The sequence below is a fragment of the Choloepus didactylus genome, chromosome 4, assembly GCF_015220235.1.
Source record: "Choloepus didactylus isolate mChoDid1 chromosome 4, mChoDid1.pri, whole genome shotgun sequence".
Classification (NCBI taxonomy): domain Eukaryota; kingdom Metazoa; phylum Chordata; class Mammalia; order Pilosa; family Megalonychidae; genus Choloepus; species Choloepus didactylus.
The window spans coordinates 72259892-72274201 of record NC_051310.1 but is presented as its reverse complement, the minus strand read 5'-3'; the positions used below and the strand labels follow the sequence as shown (position 1 = coordinate 72274201).

At 46.0% G+C, this 14310-nt stretch overlaps 1 protein-coding gene across 1 annotated transcript; it reads right to left on the bottom strand.

The window, feature by feature from the left end:
- Positions 1-9336: 9336 nt before the first annotated feature.
- On the bottom strand, positions 9337-13283 carry MAGEL2 (MAGE family member L2). Its single transcript, XM_037832840.1, has one exon. It carries the CDS (start codon positions 13247-13249, stop codon positions 9731-9733), a length of 3519 nt encoding a protein of 1172 aa, XP_037688768.1. The 5' UTR covers positions 13250-13283; the 3' UTR covers positions 9337-9730.
- Positions 13284-14310: the final 1027 nt, after the last annotated feature.

The window sequence follows — 14310 nt, the reverse complement described above, 5'->3', positions numbered from 1 at the left end:
TTTTATAAAATCTCTTATTATTCCCAGATATCTCCTGTTGGTTCTGTTTCCCGAGAGAATCCTAACTAATACGTCCCGTTTACAGGGATTTGAATGTCTCCTCTATTTCCCAGGAGACAGAACTTCTCCCTTTTACAGATGAACTTTGCTCTGACCATCCCTCCTGAATAGTTTCTGCACTGCTTTTGTTGTAGTCTCAAACTGATTTTGCCTGGAGGGCAAATTCTCATAGGGAGGTGCTTCCTGGACAGTTTCCCAAGTCAGCATTTCCCAGCTGGAGCAAGGCCAGGGACCCACGAAGGGGGTACAGGCTGGCTCCAAGTTTCGCCAGGGCAGGGATCAGGAAGGATGCCAGGATCTTCTTCCATAGCTCCCCAATGGTGTGCTTTCTTGACTTGCCCAGCAAATACAACCCTTGCACTATTTCCCACAGGCCTAAGGAAGTGTAGCTTCTCTAACTTTTCTCAGATGCCTTTAGTTGGGGTAGGGGTTGAGACAATGGCTACCCTTAGAGCCAGGACTCCAGTGATCTGAAATTTTTTATCAAAAGCCATGATCAGCTATTGACCATGCCTACAGCTGACCTTGGGATCATGGATTTTTGCATCCCTTTCTGTCACCAGTGAGCTAACCAGAGTCCATGGTAGCCTGCAAAGAGAGTGTGGGATAGGTGCTAGGGGATGGGCACTGGTAATCACCACACACAGAAAAAGCAACTTACTAGTCTTTACCATAATTTACCAGCCTCTTTCTCTTCCTCTTCCCTGGATGCTGTACGCTGGTTCTACTGGACTTGAGATTCTCAAAAATAGTTGTTTCTGACAGCTCCTGTCTGTTTAATAGTAGTTCTGGCAGGGCAAATTAATCCTGGATCTCCTACTCTGCCATCTTCCCACAATTCCTATCAAGATTTTTTATAGATTATAGAGAATATTACTTTTAAATGCATAGTTGATTCTCATTATTCATGGTAGCTATGTTTTATATATTCACTATGAACACTGAATTAGTGAACCATTGCTCCTACAGCATTAGACTGCTCTGAGCCTCTGATCACATTTTCATCAACCGATCAATACATAGCTTTGTTTTATGTGTGTTTCTGTTTAAAGACCTCTTGTTTAATATATACTGTTTATTCATTAACTTTGAATTCACAGCCAATAGCACTATAACTCATGCCTGAATGAAGCTTTATCTAGTATCTGCGTTTTCTCTGTAAAGCATACCTGTCTTCTTGGGCCTAGGAACCCTAGAGAGTATTTCAGCAATACACTTGAAGGGGACTTTGAAATAGCAAAATCACCATCAAAAAAAAAACACAAAAATGTGAGAAATGTGGTAGTAAATATACTGCATAAAGGACACTTGTTTACAGTAGGGGAGCTGAAACAAGAAGGCAGAGCTTTCTCTTGCTTTGCCTCAGCTGGGAATGTCTGTGTTCGGTGACTCAACTTTTTTTCAGCTCTGTATATGTCCACAAATGACTGTGACAGTACCCTGAGTATTGATTTTGGTTTACAAGTAAATTTTAGTGAGTAGGTGACTTCACAAATATGGAATATACAAATAATAGTGATCAACTGTATATGAAAATCCAAAGGAAATAGAATGACTAGAACAACTTTGAAGTAGAAAAAATAACATAGGAAGAATCACAGTACTCAATTTCAAGACTTATTTAGCTACCGTAATTCAGATGGTGTGCTGTTGGTAGAGGGATAGACACATATATTAATGAAACAATATAGAGACTCAGAAACAGGTCACACAACTACATACACCAAGTGACTGTTTACAAAGGCACAAAGGCAATTCACTGCAAAAAGGAAAACTTTTGCAACAAATGCTACTGGAAAATTGGATATCTGTAGTCCAAAAAAAAACAAAAAACAAAAACAAAAACCCTCCACCTAATCCTCTCATCTTTTACCAAATTAATGCAATTGTATTCTCATTTAAATATAAAATGTAGAGAAGAACCTAATGTGGTGGCTAGGCGAGACAGGGCAAAAAAACACCTCCGTGAAAAATACTAGAGAAAAGCCAGAGAGTGACCCAGAACACCATTTCCAGCAATGCATCAGCTGGACAAGGTCTGCTAAATCCACAGGAACCATGCACTTGGTGAAAACAGGAGTCTGCATTCTGAAACGAGTGAGTGAGCTGGCTGAAAGTCCGGCGGCCATGCTGTGGAGTGGGGAAACCATGGGTTGGTGTTTGGAGATGGACTAGTTCTTTTAAAAAATAAATCTGGGAGCAGCTGCGGTTAAGATGGTGAGAACCACACAGTGAAGCATGCCAGGAGTGGGCTGTGCCAACCTCTCGGTGTCTGGTGTGGATGATAGCCCACTGCTGATTGCCTTAGGGACAGCAGGGGAGAGGGGAGCCAAAAGGAGAAAGAAACAGTGCCCCTTGCAGCCATCTCTCCAGTGGGCGGGGAATGCTCCTGCCCGGGCCCAACCCACAGCCCAGAGCAGCACCAAGAAACCCAGTGTGACGGGGAGTTTTTCCTGCAGCACTGCGCACATGCCACAATATTGGCCATGGACAGTGGCCTTTGGTGCACCCGCAGCTGGTTGTCCTGGAGCTGGGAAGGCGGAGCTGTGCGAGGAGGGGAAGATTAACACACCCCATTCAGCCGTCTTTGCAGTGGGCTGGGAGCACCCCTGCACGGAATGCTGAGGGACTTCATCACCAGTAGATCAGTCCTAGAAGAAATGCTAAAGGGAATTGAGCAGGCAGAAAGGAAGGGACACTAAACAATTGACTGAAACCACATGAAGAAATAAAGATTTCCAGTAAAGATCACATGGTAAATATAAATACCAATACTACTGTATTTTTTATTTATAACTCCACTATTTACTTCCTACAGGATCTAAAATACATAAATGGTAATGATAAATCAGTGGTTTTGGACTCAATGTAAAATATGTAATTTTTGATAAGAACTACATAAAGGTGGGGGAATGGAGGATTATAGGGACATAGTTTATGTGTCCTATTGAAGTTAAGTTGGTATCAAAGAAAAACAAGATTGTTATAGATTTAAGAGGTTAAATATAAAATGTAAAACTTTTAGAACTATAAATCTTTTAGAAGAAGACATAGGAGAAATTCTTTGGGACCTAAGGTTTAATGAAGAGTACACAGACATGATACTAACAGTGTGATCCAAGAAAAAGAAATCAATAAATTTTACTTCAGCAAAATTTACATTTGTTCTTTGAAAAGCCTTACTATGGTGATGAAACAGTCTGAAAGAAAATACTTGCAAATCACATATCCAAGAAAGGGCTCATCTATAGAATACATAAAGAACTATCAAAACTAGATATTATAAAACAAAAATTTTACTTAGGCAATGGACAAAGGATATATAAAGAACTATCAAAACTTGATATTAGAAAATGAAAAATTTCACTTAGACAATGGACAAAGGATATGAATAGATGTTTCAAATTAGAAAATGGCACATAAGCACACAAACATATGTTCAACATCTCTAGTCTGTAGGGAAATCCAAATTAAGACCCCAGTGAGATATCAGTACACACTGAATAGGACAGCTAAGTTGATAAAAGTAACAATTCCAAATGCTGGTGAAGATGCTGAGAAATTATGTATATCCTACCTTGTCAGTGGGGATGTAAAATATACAGGCACATTGGAAAACAGTTTGGCAGTTTCTTTAAAAATCCTAAATATACACTTGCCTTATAACTCAGCAATGGAACTCATGGGTATTTAGCCAAACCCTAGATAAATGAAAACTAAAGTCTATATACAAACCTGTACACAAATTTTCATAGCAAATTTGTTTGTAAGAGCCCAAAGCTATAAACAACCAAAATGTCCTTCAATAGAGTAGTATTTTCCCAGCATTAAAAAGGAAAAAACTTGATATACACAACTTGGATGGAACTCAAGGGCATTATGCTGAGTGAAAACAAAAAGCAACTCAGAAGATTACTTTATTACCTCATTTATATAACATTCTTGAGATCACAAAATTCTAGAGACTGAGAACAGAGTAGTGGTTGCCAGCTGGGGGTCGGGGATGGATATGACTCCAAAGGAATCTCAAGATTGAAATCTTTGTGGTGGTTTGATTGATAGCTTTGTATCTTGATTGTGGTGATGGTAACACAAATCTATACATAGTAAAATAACATTGAACTACATAGATACACTGAATCAATGTCACTTTCCTTCATTTGATATTTTACTATAGTTGTGTAAGATATAAACATTGGGGGAAAGAGGTAAAGTGTGCATAGATGGTCCATATGTTTTCTTTGCAACTTCTTATGAATCTATAATGCTTTCAAAATTAAACTTTTTTTAAACTTGTCTTGCAAAAGCTAACAAAGGCAACATTCAGATTTCACAGACTTGTGGCCCCAGTCAGCTTTATTTCAGGCATTTTAGAACATGCCCAAGGAAGTTTACGAGGTCCAGAAAATGCTTCTGTGCTTATTGCTGGTTGATTGCGCACCACCAATCCCTCTGTTTACCATCCTTCCCAAGCTGAATTCCCTCCCTGAACAAGAGAGAGCATTCAAAGCAAGTCTCACTGGGAGGCATGTTGGCAGCTTATAGTCAGGTCATTTGCATGGAGACAACTAAAGATGAGTTCTTGAGTATCACTAAATGAAAGAGGAAGAGACTGATAATGAAGGAGGCTCTCAATAGGCTTAATCTCTTACACAGAAATGGTCAGGTATAACTTTTGGAATTTAAAAGTGTTAGGGGTTGGACTAATGGACTAGTGGCATTATAGATCCTTTCATGGAATTCACAATAGAGCCCACCAGGAGATTTGGAAGAAATTGCTTGCATTCAGGAAAATGTTCCATAGGTCCATAAGTGAATCCACTTTAGGCTTCCATTTCCAGAGAAGCCAGACTAATTATCTTAACTAGTTTCTTTCCCATGCCCATAGAACTTTCTGGGTTGAGGACAAGAGAAAGCAGGGTTATTGGGGGCTTCTTCTGTTTAGGACCCATCTTCGGTATGCCTCGGTTTTCAATACAGAATTGAAGGATGCTTTGAATCGTCCAGCAGAGGGATCCTCTGACCTCATTAGTTCATTCCTATTTAGGTTTACGCACCTCTAACCAGCTTTTCCTTGATCTTAATGATGATGAAAATGAGCTGAGGAGGGTGAGATCTTACACTGAGGAAGGTGGGAGCCATCAAATGCTCTAAACTGGGTGAGGGATTATGAGGTTTGCACCTCTGTGCAATCAAGTCACAGAGAAAACTTGTGTCACCACTGTAGAGATACTGAAGGCAGAGTATTGAAGAGGTAGCTGCTGATTCCAGGCAAGAAATGATGGCAGCAGGAGTGCAGAAAAGGGAGGATACTGACTATCCAAGGTGTCAAAGCTGGCATGACAGGATAACTGATCAGAAGAGGGTGATGTTTCCCCAATTTTGGGCTCCTATAAATGAGTGTAAGGAATGATTCTGCAATACTTCCTGGTATCATAATAGTAAATAAGAAGGTGCCACAATTGTGGATATGCCTGTAACATGGAAGGTAAATTGATAACATGTGGTCTAGATGGCCAGTGGAATGAAACTTACTGAGGTTACAGGGACTGAGCACCTGGTGCCCAGAAAATGCTGTCAATCATAGGGGCAATTATGCATTACTGTTTGCAGACAACTTTGTTTTACTGTATGGCTTTGACAAAAAATTGGCCGCTTTCTCTGTTGATCTCAGGAGAAATGGCTTAGATTACAACTATTCCAAAATTCAGATAATCTTTGTTCGGTAAATGTCCTAATATTAACTTGCTTATGATGTAACACCCTACACAGCAGCACACTATATTCAGTCGCTTTGAGAAATAAGTTGCAATTTCTCTTTGCTTTAGATGTTTTGCAGTTTAACATGTCATGGCATTTATTGAGATCATTTTACGGACTTTGTGGGAGTTTGGCAGCAGCCACTTATAAATTTTTCAAGTACAAATTGCCTTAACTGTACAGCACATACTTCCAGATATTTAGTCTCCCATTTTCTGTGTGTTGGAGTAAACTGTGAACAGTTTTCCAAGGAAAACTTTGGTCTTCTCATCAGAAACTCACCAGACCTCCCAGACACTAGTAGGGTTGGATGTGGCTGGGGATGCTCATATCCTAGTACATTTCCTCCACTCTCATAAGCAGCTTACTTGAGAAGAAGTCTTTGCTGTCACTGCATATTATTTCCATTCCATATATTCCCATGTGAAGAATTTCTAGGTAAAACAGTATCAATAGCATGCTGGTTTGGAGCTGTTATGTATCCCAGAAAAGGCCATGTTCTTTTAATCCATCCCTGTGTGGGCAGACCTATTATGGGTGGGACATTTTGGTTCAATTGAAATGTGATCCAGCCCATTCAAGGTGGGTCTTAATCCTGTACTGGAGCCCCTCATGAGAGCACAGAGAGAGAAAGTCCCAGAGACATTTAGAGACAGCCACTGTAACCAGAACCCAGGAGAGAAGGACCAGCAGATATTGCCATGTGCCTTCCCATGTGACAGAGGAACCCTGGATGCCATCAGCTTTTCCTCAGGGAAGGTATCTTCTTCTTGATGCCTTAATTTGGATATTTTCATGGCCTTAGAACTGTAAATTTGCAAAGTAATAAATCCCCATTGAAAAAGTCAACCCATTTCTGGTATTTACATTCTAGCAGCTTTAGCAAACCAAAACGAATAGCTTCACAACTCTTGAAGATGCACTTGACTGAGATGGTTTCAGGGAGATTGTAGTAATTTATATTTGCATGAGTAATGTGTAAGGGAGCTGTTTTCATAGCAACTTTATTTACATTGTATGTTCCATGGTATTTTATTTTTCTCTATGCAAATTTAATAAATGAAAACTACTGGGCTAATATTTCTGCCTTTAAATATTAGTAGGTGAAACAATATTCAGTGGTTATTTTCTACTTGTATTTCTTTTGTTTTTGTCACTTGTTACCTTATGCCCATTTATTTACAGGGGTTGTAATTTTTTCTGCATTTACACTAAAAAGCTTTGTACTGCATTTGTATATCTTTTACCTCTTTCAAATAAGTGGTTTTTGAATTTGTTCCACTGCTTTTAACCCTGTATTTTCTTTTATTCTTGAACTTTGCTTGCTGCCTTCTGCTTTCAAGATATTAGTTGCCCTTTATTAAGCCTTTCAGTAGAATATTTGACTAATTTAGTATCTTTATTAGTAAAGAAAATTTAATTTTTATTATTATTATAATTTATCCCCACAAATTTGATTAGATTCACACCGCAAGTGCTTGGTATAACTTAAAGAAGTTTATTAGAGTTTTATAAGTGAATGAGCTATGTGACATGGAGGACTGAAAATAGGAAGTCATCCTTTTTATTGTTGGAGTAGAGCCACAGCTTAGTGTGGTATCAGTCATGTGATGCTACCTTCTGAATTTTGTTTCATAAAAAGCAGCTTTTTTTTGAACATGAGTAACGAAGTTGGTGAAAACTATAGAAGCAATAAGAACTAAACCAAAAACAAATATCAAGTAATATTAGACCTATGTATATATATCAAGTAATATTAGACCTATGTACCAATTTACTGGCCTAGCTAAGCCTCTTTTGGGGGTAGGGGAGTGCTGTCTCCTTAAATGGGTACTTGGAAGTGTACAGGGCATTTTTTTTTTTTTGTCATTTTCAAAATAACCATGGATCTATTGTGGGCAGATGTGCAGGGCTTTCCAACCCAAGGAATTTCCCAGAAACTCCCTCCAAATTTCTGGACAACCTGGCCACTTGGACAACTTGATGAAGATCCTGGGGCACTGCAGAAATCATGGTAGAAAGCTCAGTTCTGCATGTTCTGGGAGTAGACATTTCATCTTGTGAGCTCATGTCCTACTAAAGAGATACCAACTCCTAAGTGGCAGTGGCCACAGTACCAGAGGCAGAAATCATTGAGTAAACTTTGGATTAGACTTGGAGAGGACGTTTCACCTTTACCTATGATATAATATGAAAGGAAGGAAAGTTTGGGCCCAGAGGCAGGTAACATCATAGGCTAAGTTTATGAAACAAGTAGTAGGTACAACCAAAGTACTCCTGGGTGTGAGGTCCAGCCCTGCGACGGGAGCTGCTGCAGATGCTGGAGCCAATCACAAGGAGAGACAGAAACAGAGATTTGCCACTAGGTGGCAGAAGAATTCCACCATGGCCTCATCTCACCTGGGACTTCAATTTTTCCAGGGAGAAGAGGGATTTGGGTTTGGGTTCCTGATTCTGACAGGACAGTAGGCGTGTCAAGCAGGGCCGATCCTCCTTCTCCACAGGAGCAGAGTGGTAACCTCAGAAAAAGTCCCTTTTTATGTACCATCTTGGTGTGTGCAGGAATTTTTCTCCCCAAACCACCCAGGACAGTTCACTCCCACATTCCCTCACCACCCACACCAGACCATACGCGCAAAGACTGCCTGCGGTTATTTAGCACTGCCCACCGACTGTCCATGTATATTAGGATTGTCCCTAGGGAACTTCCCGTCATTAAGTTGTCTATGTGGCTACGAACTCTTCCACCCACAATGTACACAGTTCTTAGTTCACTGAAGCCTGATTTTTCCTTCTCCCAGTTAAAAGGTTGTACATTTTTCCAGGAGCATGTTTCTATGCCAAAATCAGTATGTTTATCAACCTGGAGCTTCAACTTCTCATTCCCTGGTTCTCCTTTGAAACCCAAATCTGAACTGCTGAATACCCACCATGGGAAACAAGACTGGCAAATGCTCCCTTGTCCAATTCCTCCATGTGGTGGACAAACCTGATACTTGTGGTCATGCAGGCAGATGGTTCTTCTGTTTGCACTTCACCTTCTGGACATCTTCTCCTTCAAATTACAGTTTTTTTAGGCCTGGTATGGACATATGCAATTTAATTAATCTTTTTGAGTCTTGTACCCTCACTTATAAAACGGGAATGATAATGCCTACTTTGAAGGATTATTGCAAGAATTCAATTGGGGTTCTTGAGTCAGCCTCACTGCCTTGTGGAATTTTGTCTTGGGTATACAACTCATATTTACCTTTGGTTTAATGGGAATTTTAGGTTTCATCACCAACCACACTGCATCATTTTAAGGATGAAAATAGCACTCTCTTTGGAAAACACTTTCATTTCTGTGACTTATACTATCACTAGTATTGGTGTTGGTATTCATGTCTATTTGGAGAGTTAAAACTTGGCTGCTTCATCTAAAGTGCAAATGAGAATAAAGACAGACAATCCAATGTTATGCTGAAAGTATATATATATATATAGATATAGATATAGATATTTATTTTTCTGCAGACAAATTTTTACTGGTGAGTCATTTTAACTTTCAAAGAACTGCCTATTTTAATACTACATAAACTGTACCAGCATGAAATGGATAGCTTCTTGATTCATTTCACAAAGCCAGCACAACTCTGATACCAAAATATAACAATTAAAACACAAAACAGGAAAACCACAGATCTCACTTAAAAATACAGATGCAAAAAAAATGCCAAATAGAACAGTTGCCAATTGAAATCAACACCACATTAAAATATACAAAGCTTTGGCAGATACAAAATCAAATTGAAAAACCCAAACTTACACACATACAACCGGAACATAAACACCAGAAACAAAGTGTTCCCGCATCCTGTCAGTGGCCTTTGGCAGGGGGCCGGAAAGGAACAATCTCTGATACAACTTGTTAGCGGGGAGGGGAACTGCTGGTGGGGGGCCCACCGGCATTATCACCAGATCCTGCGTCATCCTCTTCGAGATCTTCAGATTCACACTCTGCCAGTGCTTCGAGGTAATGGAATGGCCAAGACCGTGGGTCTTTCTTATGGAGCCTGGCCATAAACCTCAGGATGAGCATCTTGCTGGTTTCAAGGAATGCTCGGGGACCCCACAGGAACTCATATTGTGCTGGCTCAGTGTGAGGGATACGCCTATACTCTAGATACCTCTGCCTTACAAACACTTCGGTGATGAGCTTCTTGGTGTTTCCAAAGAAAGCATGTGTCTCCTGGACATCCAACCCTAACTTGAACAGAAAATCAAAGATGAGATCCTCCCTGACACAGTTGCCCTTCATGAAAATGAAACTCAGGACCACCATCAGGAGACCCAGCTTGGGCGTGTCAAAATAGGATGCCATTGGGTCATCTTTACGACGCCCCAGCTTGTTGATGATATATGAGTGTTTTTTTGGATCAATTTCCTTTAATTGATAACCAAAGAAACACTCTAGCTTATTGTTGGCTCGGTTGATGATATCTAAGCACTCATCTTTATATTCGCGAATGATGACTTTCACCATCTCCGAGCGTTTGATTGGCAACTTAGCTTGGTCCTTGACCAAGAGGAAATGCACTAATGCGTTTGCTCTCTCATCCAAGGGAGACAGTGGTTGAGTCTCCATCTTGGGCTCATCCTGGGTGGCACTGGGCCCCTTAGAGAGATTTGGGGCTTCAGAGATGATCATGGGCTCAGGGCTCCCTGGGCTTTCCCAGAGATTCAGGGCCCTCGTAGTGCTTGGACACTCCCAGGCACTCAGAGCCCAGGATGTGCTGGGCCATTCCCAGCCACTCAGGATCCTGGAGGTACTTGGGCCCTCCCAGCCATTCAGGCCACGGGAAGTGAATGGGGCCTCCCAGTCACCCAGAAGGTGGATGGGGCTTTGGCCCTCCCAGTCACTCAAGTTCAGATTTTCCCAGGGCCTCGGGGCCTGCCAATTATGTAGGGCCAACATATGACGACTGCTGTCCTCTCTGGCATCCAGGTGCTTCTTCTTCCGGGTGACTTTGCCTGGGCGACGCTCCTCGGTGGTCTTTGAGGTGCCATCAGTGGTGGCTGTTGCCTGGGGGGCAGCTGCTGTAGCCATCAGGATGGAGGATGCTGCCTTCGATGCCTTGGAGGCATTGGAGGTGGGCTGTGGATCCCAGGAGATTGCAGGCAGGGCCTCCACACAGGCAAATGGATCCTGAAGAGCAAGTGGCAGTGACTTCGGGGTCTTTGAGGTGGCAGACGGACCCTTAAAGGCATTAAAAGAGGCAGGCTGGACATGGGAGGTAGCTGAAAAGACCCTTGAGGTGGCAGTAAAAGTCTCTGATGTGGCAGGCAAGTTTTTCCAGGCGGTTGGCAGGTGTGCCCGGGCAGTGGACATTGCCCTTGGAGCACAAAAAGTGGCAGCAAAGATCATGCGGTCCTTGGACGGAGCCCTGCGCTCCTTGGAAGAGGTCCTGCGTTCCTTCGAGGAGCCCCTACGTTCTATTGAAGAGGCCCTGGATTCTCCTGATGGGGGAGTCATCAGTGATTTAGTGGAACCCATGTGAAAATTTGCCGCCGCTACGGAAGCGGCGGGCTGGGCCTGCAGGACTCCTGGCGGTGCTTGCCAGGAGGACTGGAGCTGCAGGGTAGGCAGCTCTGCTTGCGGGCCCGAGGGCTGGGCCTGCTGGGCGGATAGCTGGATTTGCAGGGCCTTCTGGGAGGGCGGGGCTCCCTGAAAGGGCTGCTCCAGCGGGACCAGCGGAGGGCCCTGTCGCTGGGTCTCCTGTGTGGCCAGGGGTTGCCAGTAGTGCGCAGGGGCCTTCGGAGCCTGCCACGCTAGTGCTTGGGCCGGCTGCGCCTCCTGAAACTCCATCGACGTCGGCATCTCGTGCGGCACTGGGGCTTGGCCTTTGGGGGCCTGCCAGATGATAGGCGGGCAGTGCGCGGCCTGCGGGGCGCGCGGTGGCACCTGGGACGCTTGCGGGCAGGCGGGAGGCCCCGCAGGCACTTGCGCGGCCGGTGGGACCGCCTGCACCTGTGGGACCGCCTGCACCTGCGAAGCCGCCTGCACCTGCCGGGCCGCCTGCACCTGCGGGGTGGGCAGCCGAGCCTGCGGGGCCTGGCGCAGCGGAGGTGGGGGCGGCAGGGCCTGCCAGAGCTGCGGCGGAGTGGCCAAGACCTGCGGGGCAGGCCGGATGGGCGGTGGTGCCTGGCGGATCAGCGGCGGGGCCTGCCGGATCGAGGGCGGGGCCTGGCGCACCGGCGGCGGGCCGGGTCTGATGGGCGGCGGGCCGGGTCGAATGGGCGGTGGACCCTGGCGCACTGGCGGCGTACCCTGGCGCACCGGCGGCGGACCCTGGCGCACTGGCTGCTGCGCCTGCCAGGAGATCGTCGGGCCCTGCCAGGTTACCTGCGTGGTCTGCCATGCCAGGGGCGTGGCCTGCCAGCCTTGTGGTGGGGCCTGCCACCCGGGAGAGCTGGCTTGCCAGCCCGGGGGCGTGGCCAGCTGCGCCTGCGGGGCCTGCGGGGCCTGGGGAACCTGCGGAGGAGCCCTTATAACCTGAGACTGGATTTGCAGGATCAAAGGCTGAGCCTGCGGAGCCCAGGATGCCAGAGGCTGTGCAGGTGGGGCCGCCGGCTGCGCCATCGGAGCTCCCGAAGCTGGAGCTTGGGTGATCGATGCTCTGGAACCCGGAGGATGGATCATCAGCACGCCGGGACCTGGAGGCTTGGCCATCGGGGCTACCGGAGGCGGAGGCTGGGCCATCAGGGCTCCAGGAGGAGGCGGAGGCTGGACCATCAGGACTCCTGGCGTCAAAGGCTGTGCCATCAGGACTCCCGGAGCTGGAGTCTGGGGCATTGGTGTCGCCGAAGGGGGTGGATGGGCCATCGGTGTCCCCGGCGGGGGAGGATGGGCCATGGGTGTTCCCGGAGGGGGAGGGTGCACCCTTGGGGTCCCCGGAGGGGGTGGGTGCACCATCGGGGTCGCCGGAGGGGGAGGGTGGGCCATCGGAGTTCCCGGAGGGGGAGGATGGGCCATGGGGGTTCCCGCAGCTGAAGGGTGAACCATCAGGACTCCGGGAGCGGGAGTCTGGGCCATCGTGCCTCCCGGAGGAGGAGGGTGGACCATCAGGACTCCGGGTGTCGGAGGCTTGCCCATGGGGCCTCCCAGAGGGGGACCCTGGACCATTGGGCCCCCTAGGGCAGGAGGCTGAGCCACGGCAGCCACTGGGGCAGGCGGTTGCCCCTGCGGGGCCTCCCAGGCCGGCTGAGGTGCCTGCCAAGCGGCCAATGAAGCCTGCATGTCAATCGGAGGTGGATCCCAAGGGACTGGTGGAGCCCGAGAGGAGGCAGGCGGGGCCCGCATCAGAACCGTAGGGCGGCTATAGACCGGAGGCTTGGGGGCCTCCGCCGGGGGACTGGAATCACCCAGATTCTTACTTAGCTGCGACATGTCCCTTTGCTCTGACAGCTGCTGGGCCTTTTCCTCCGACAGCTGCTGGGCCTTTTCCTCCAGAGAGAAGAGAATGCCTACGTGGCTGCTCAGAGGCTCCCTCCCCGCTGAATGCTGAATAGGAAGTGAGTGCTGCTCGCTCTGCAGCTTTCCGCAGTAAGGAGGAGGGGGGAAGGGGGCTCAATCCCGCCCCTTCCCCGCCCCCGACCACCACAAGTGGATAGAGCATAGGGGCGTCTACCAGAACTCCTGGCTGACACAAGATCCCTTCTTACCCTGTCCGGTCCCCAAATGCAGCCTACTCGGACTCTACATGGATGAGTTTTCACAGGGGAGTGACAGGGACAGATATAGGTTTTAGAAGGATCACTCTGGTGCATTGTGGAGTGGAGACAGACCACCCGGAGCATGGAAGGCATCCAGGAGGGGGAGATGGTGTGGTCTGAGCTCGGAAAGGAGGTGGAAGATGGAACAAGTGTATGTATGTAAGAGAGATTTAGGAGGTGTAATAGACAGCTATTACAATTTAACGTAGGAGTAAGAGATGGATAAGGCATGAATATATCTGTCCCAGGAAAGTGAGAAGTTGCTGGTGCCATTTCATCTCTTACGGACACAGTGGGAGGCACATGGGGAGATCGATGGATGGTTATTGATTCGGACATAGAGCATTGGTTATGCCGTCGGACTGCCAAGGAAAGATGCCCTGTAGGCACTCTTGTATAATGGTTTGGGATTCAGAGGACATCCGAGGTAGAAGTCACCCCTCAGCAATTAAAGCTGTGGGAGGAAATGTGTTTACAGAGGAGTGTTTGGAGTGGATGGTGTAGGAAACTCTTGAGAAATGTCTTGAAGAATGCCGGCCTTTTAGACACATGAAGGTAAATGGATCACAAAGAGTAAAGAGTGAAAGGAAGAAATCCCAGAAAGTAAGATGTGCTGGAAATCAATGGAAGAGAGCATTTTAGTATGGGGAAAACTTCCTCTGGGATGTCTGGAATGAGGGAATGAAGTTTGGATTTGTTTTGTTTTGTTTTTGGTGTTGTCCATCAGTTGCAGAG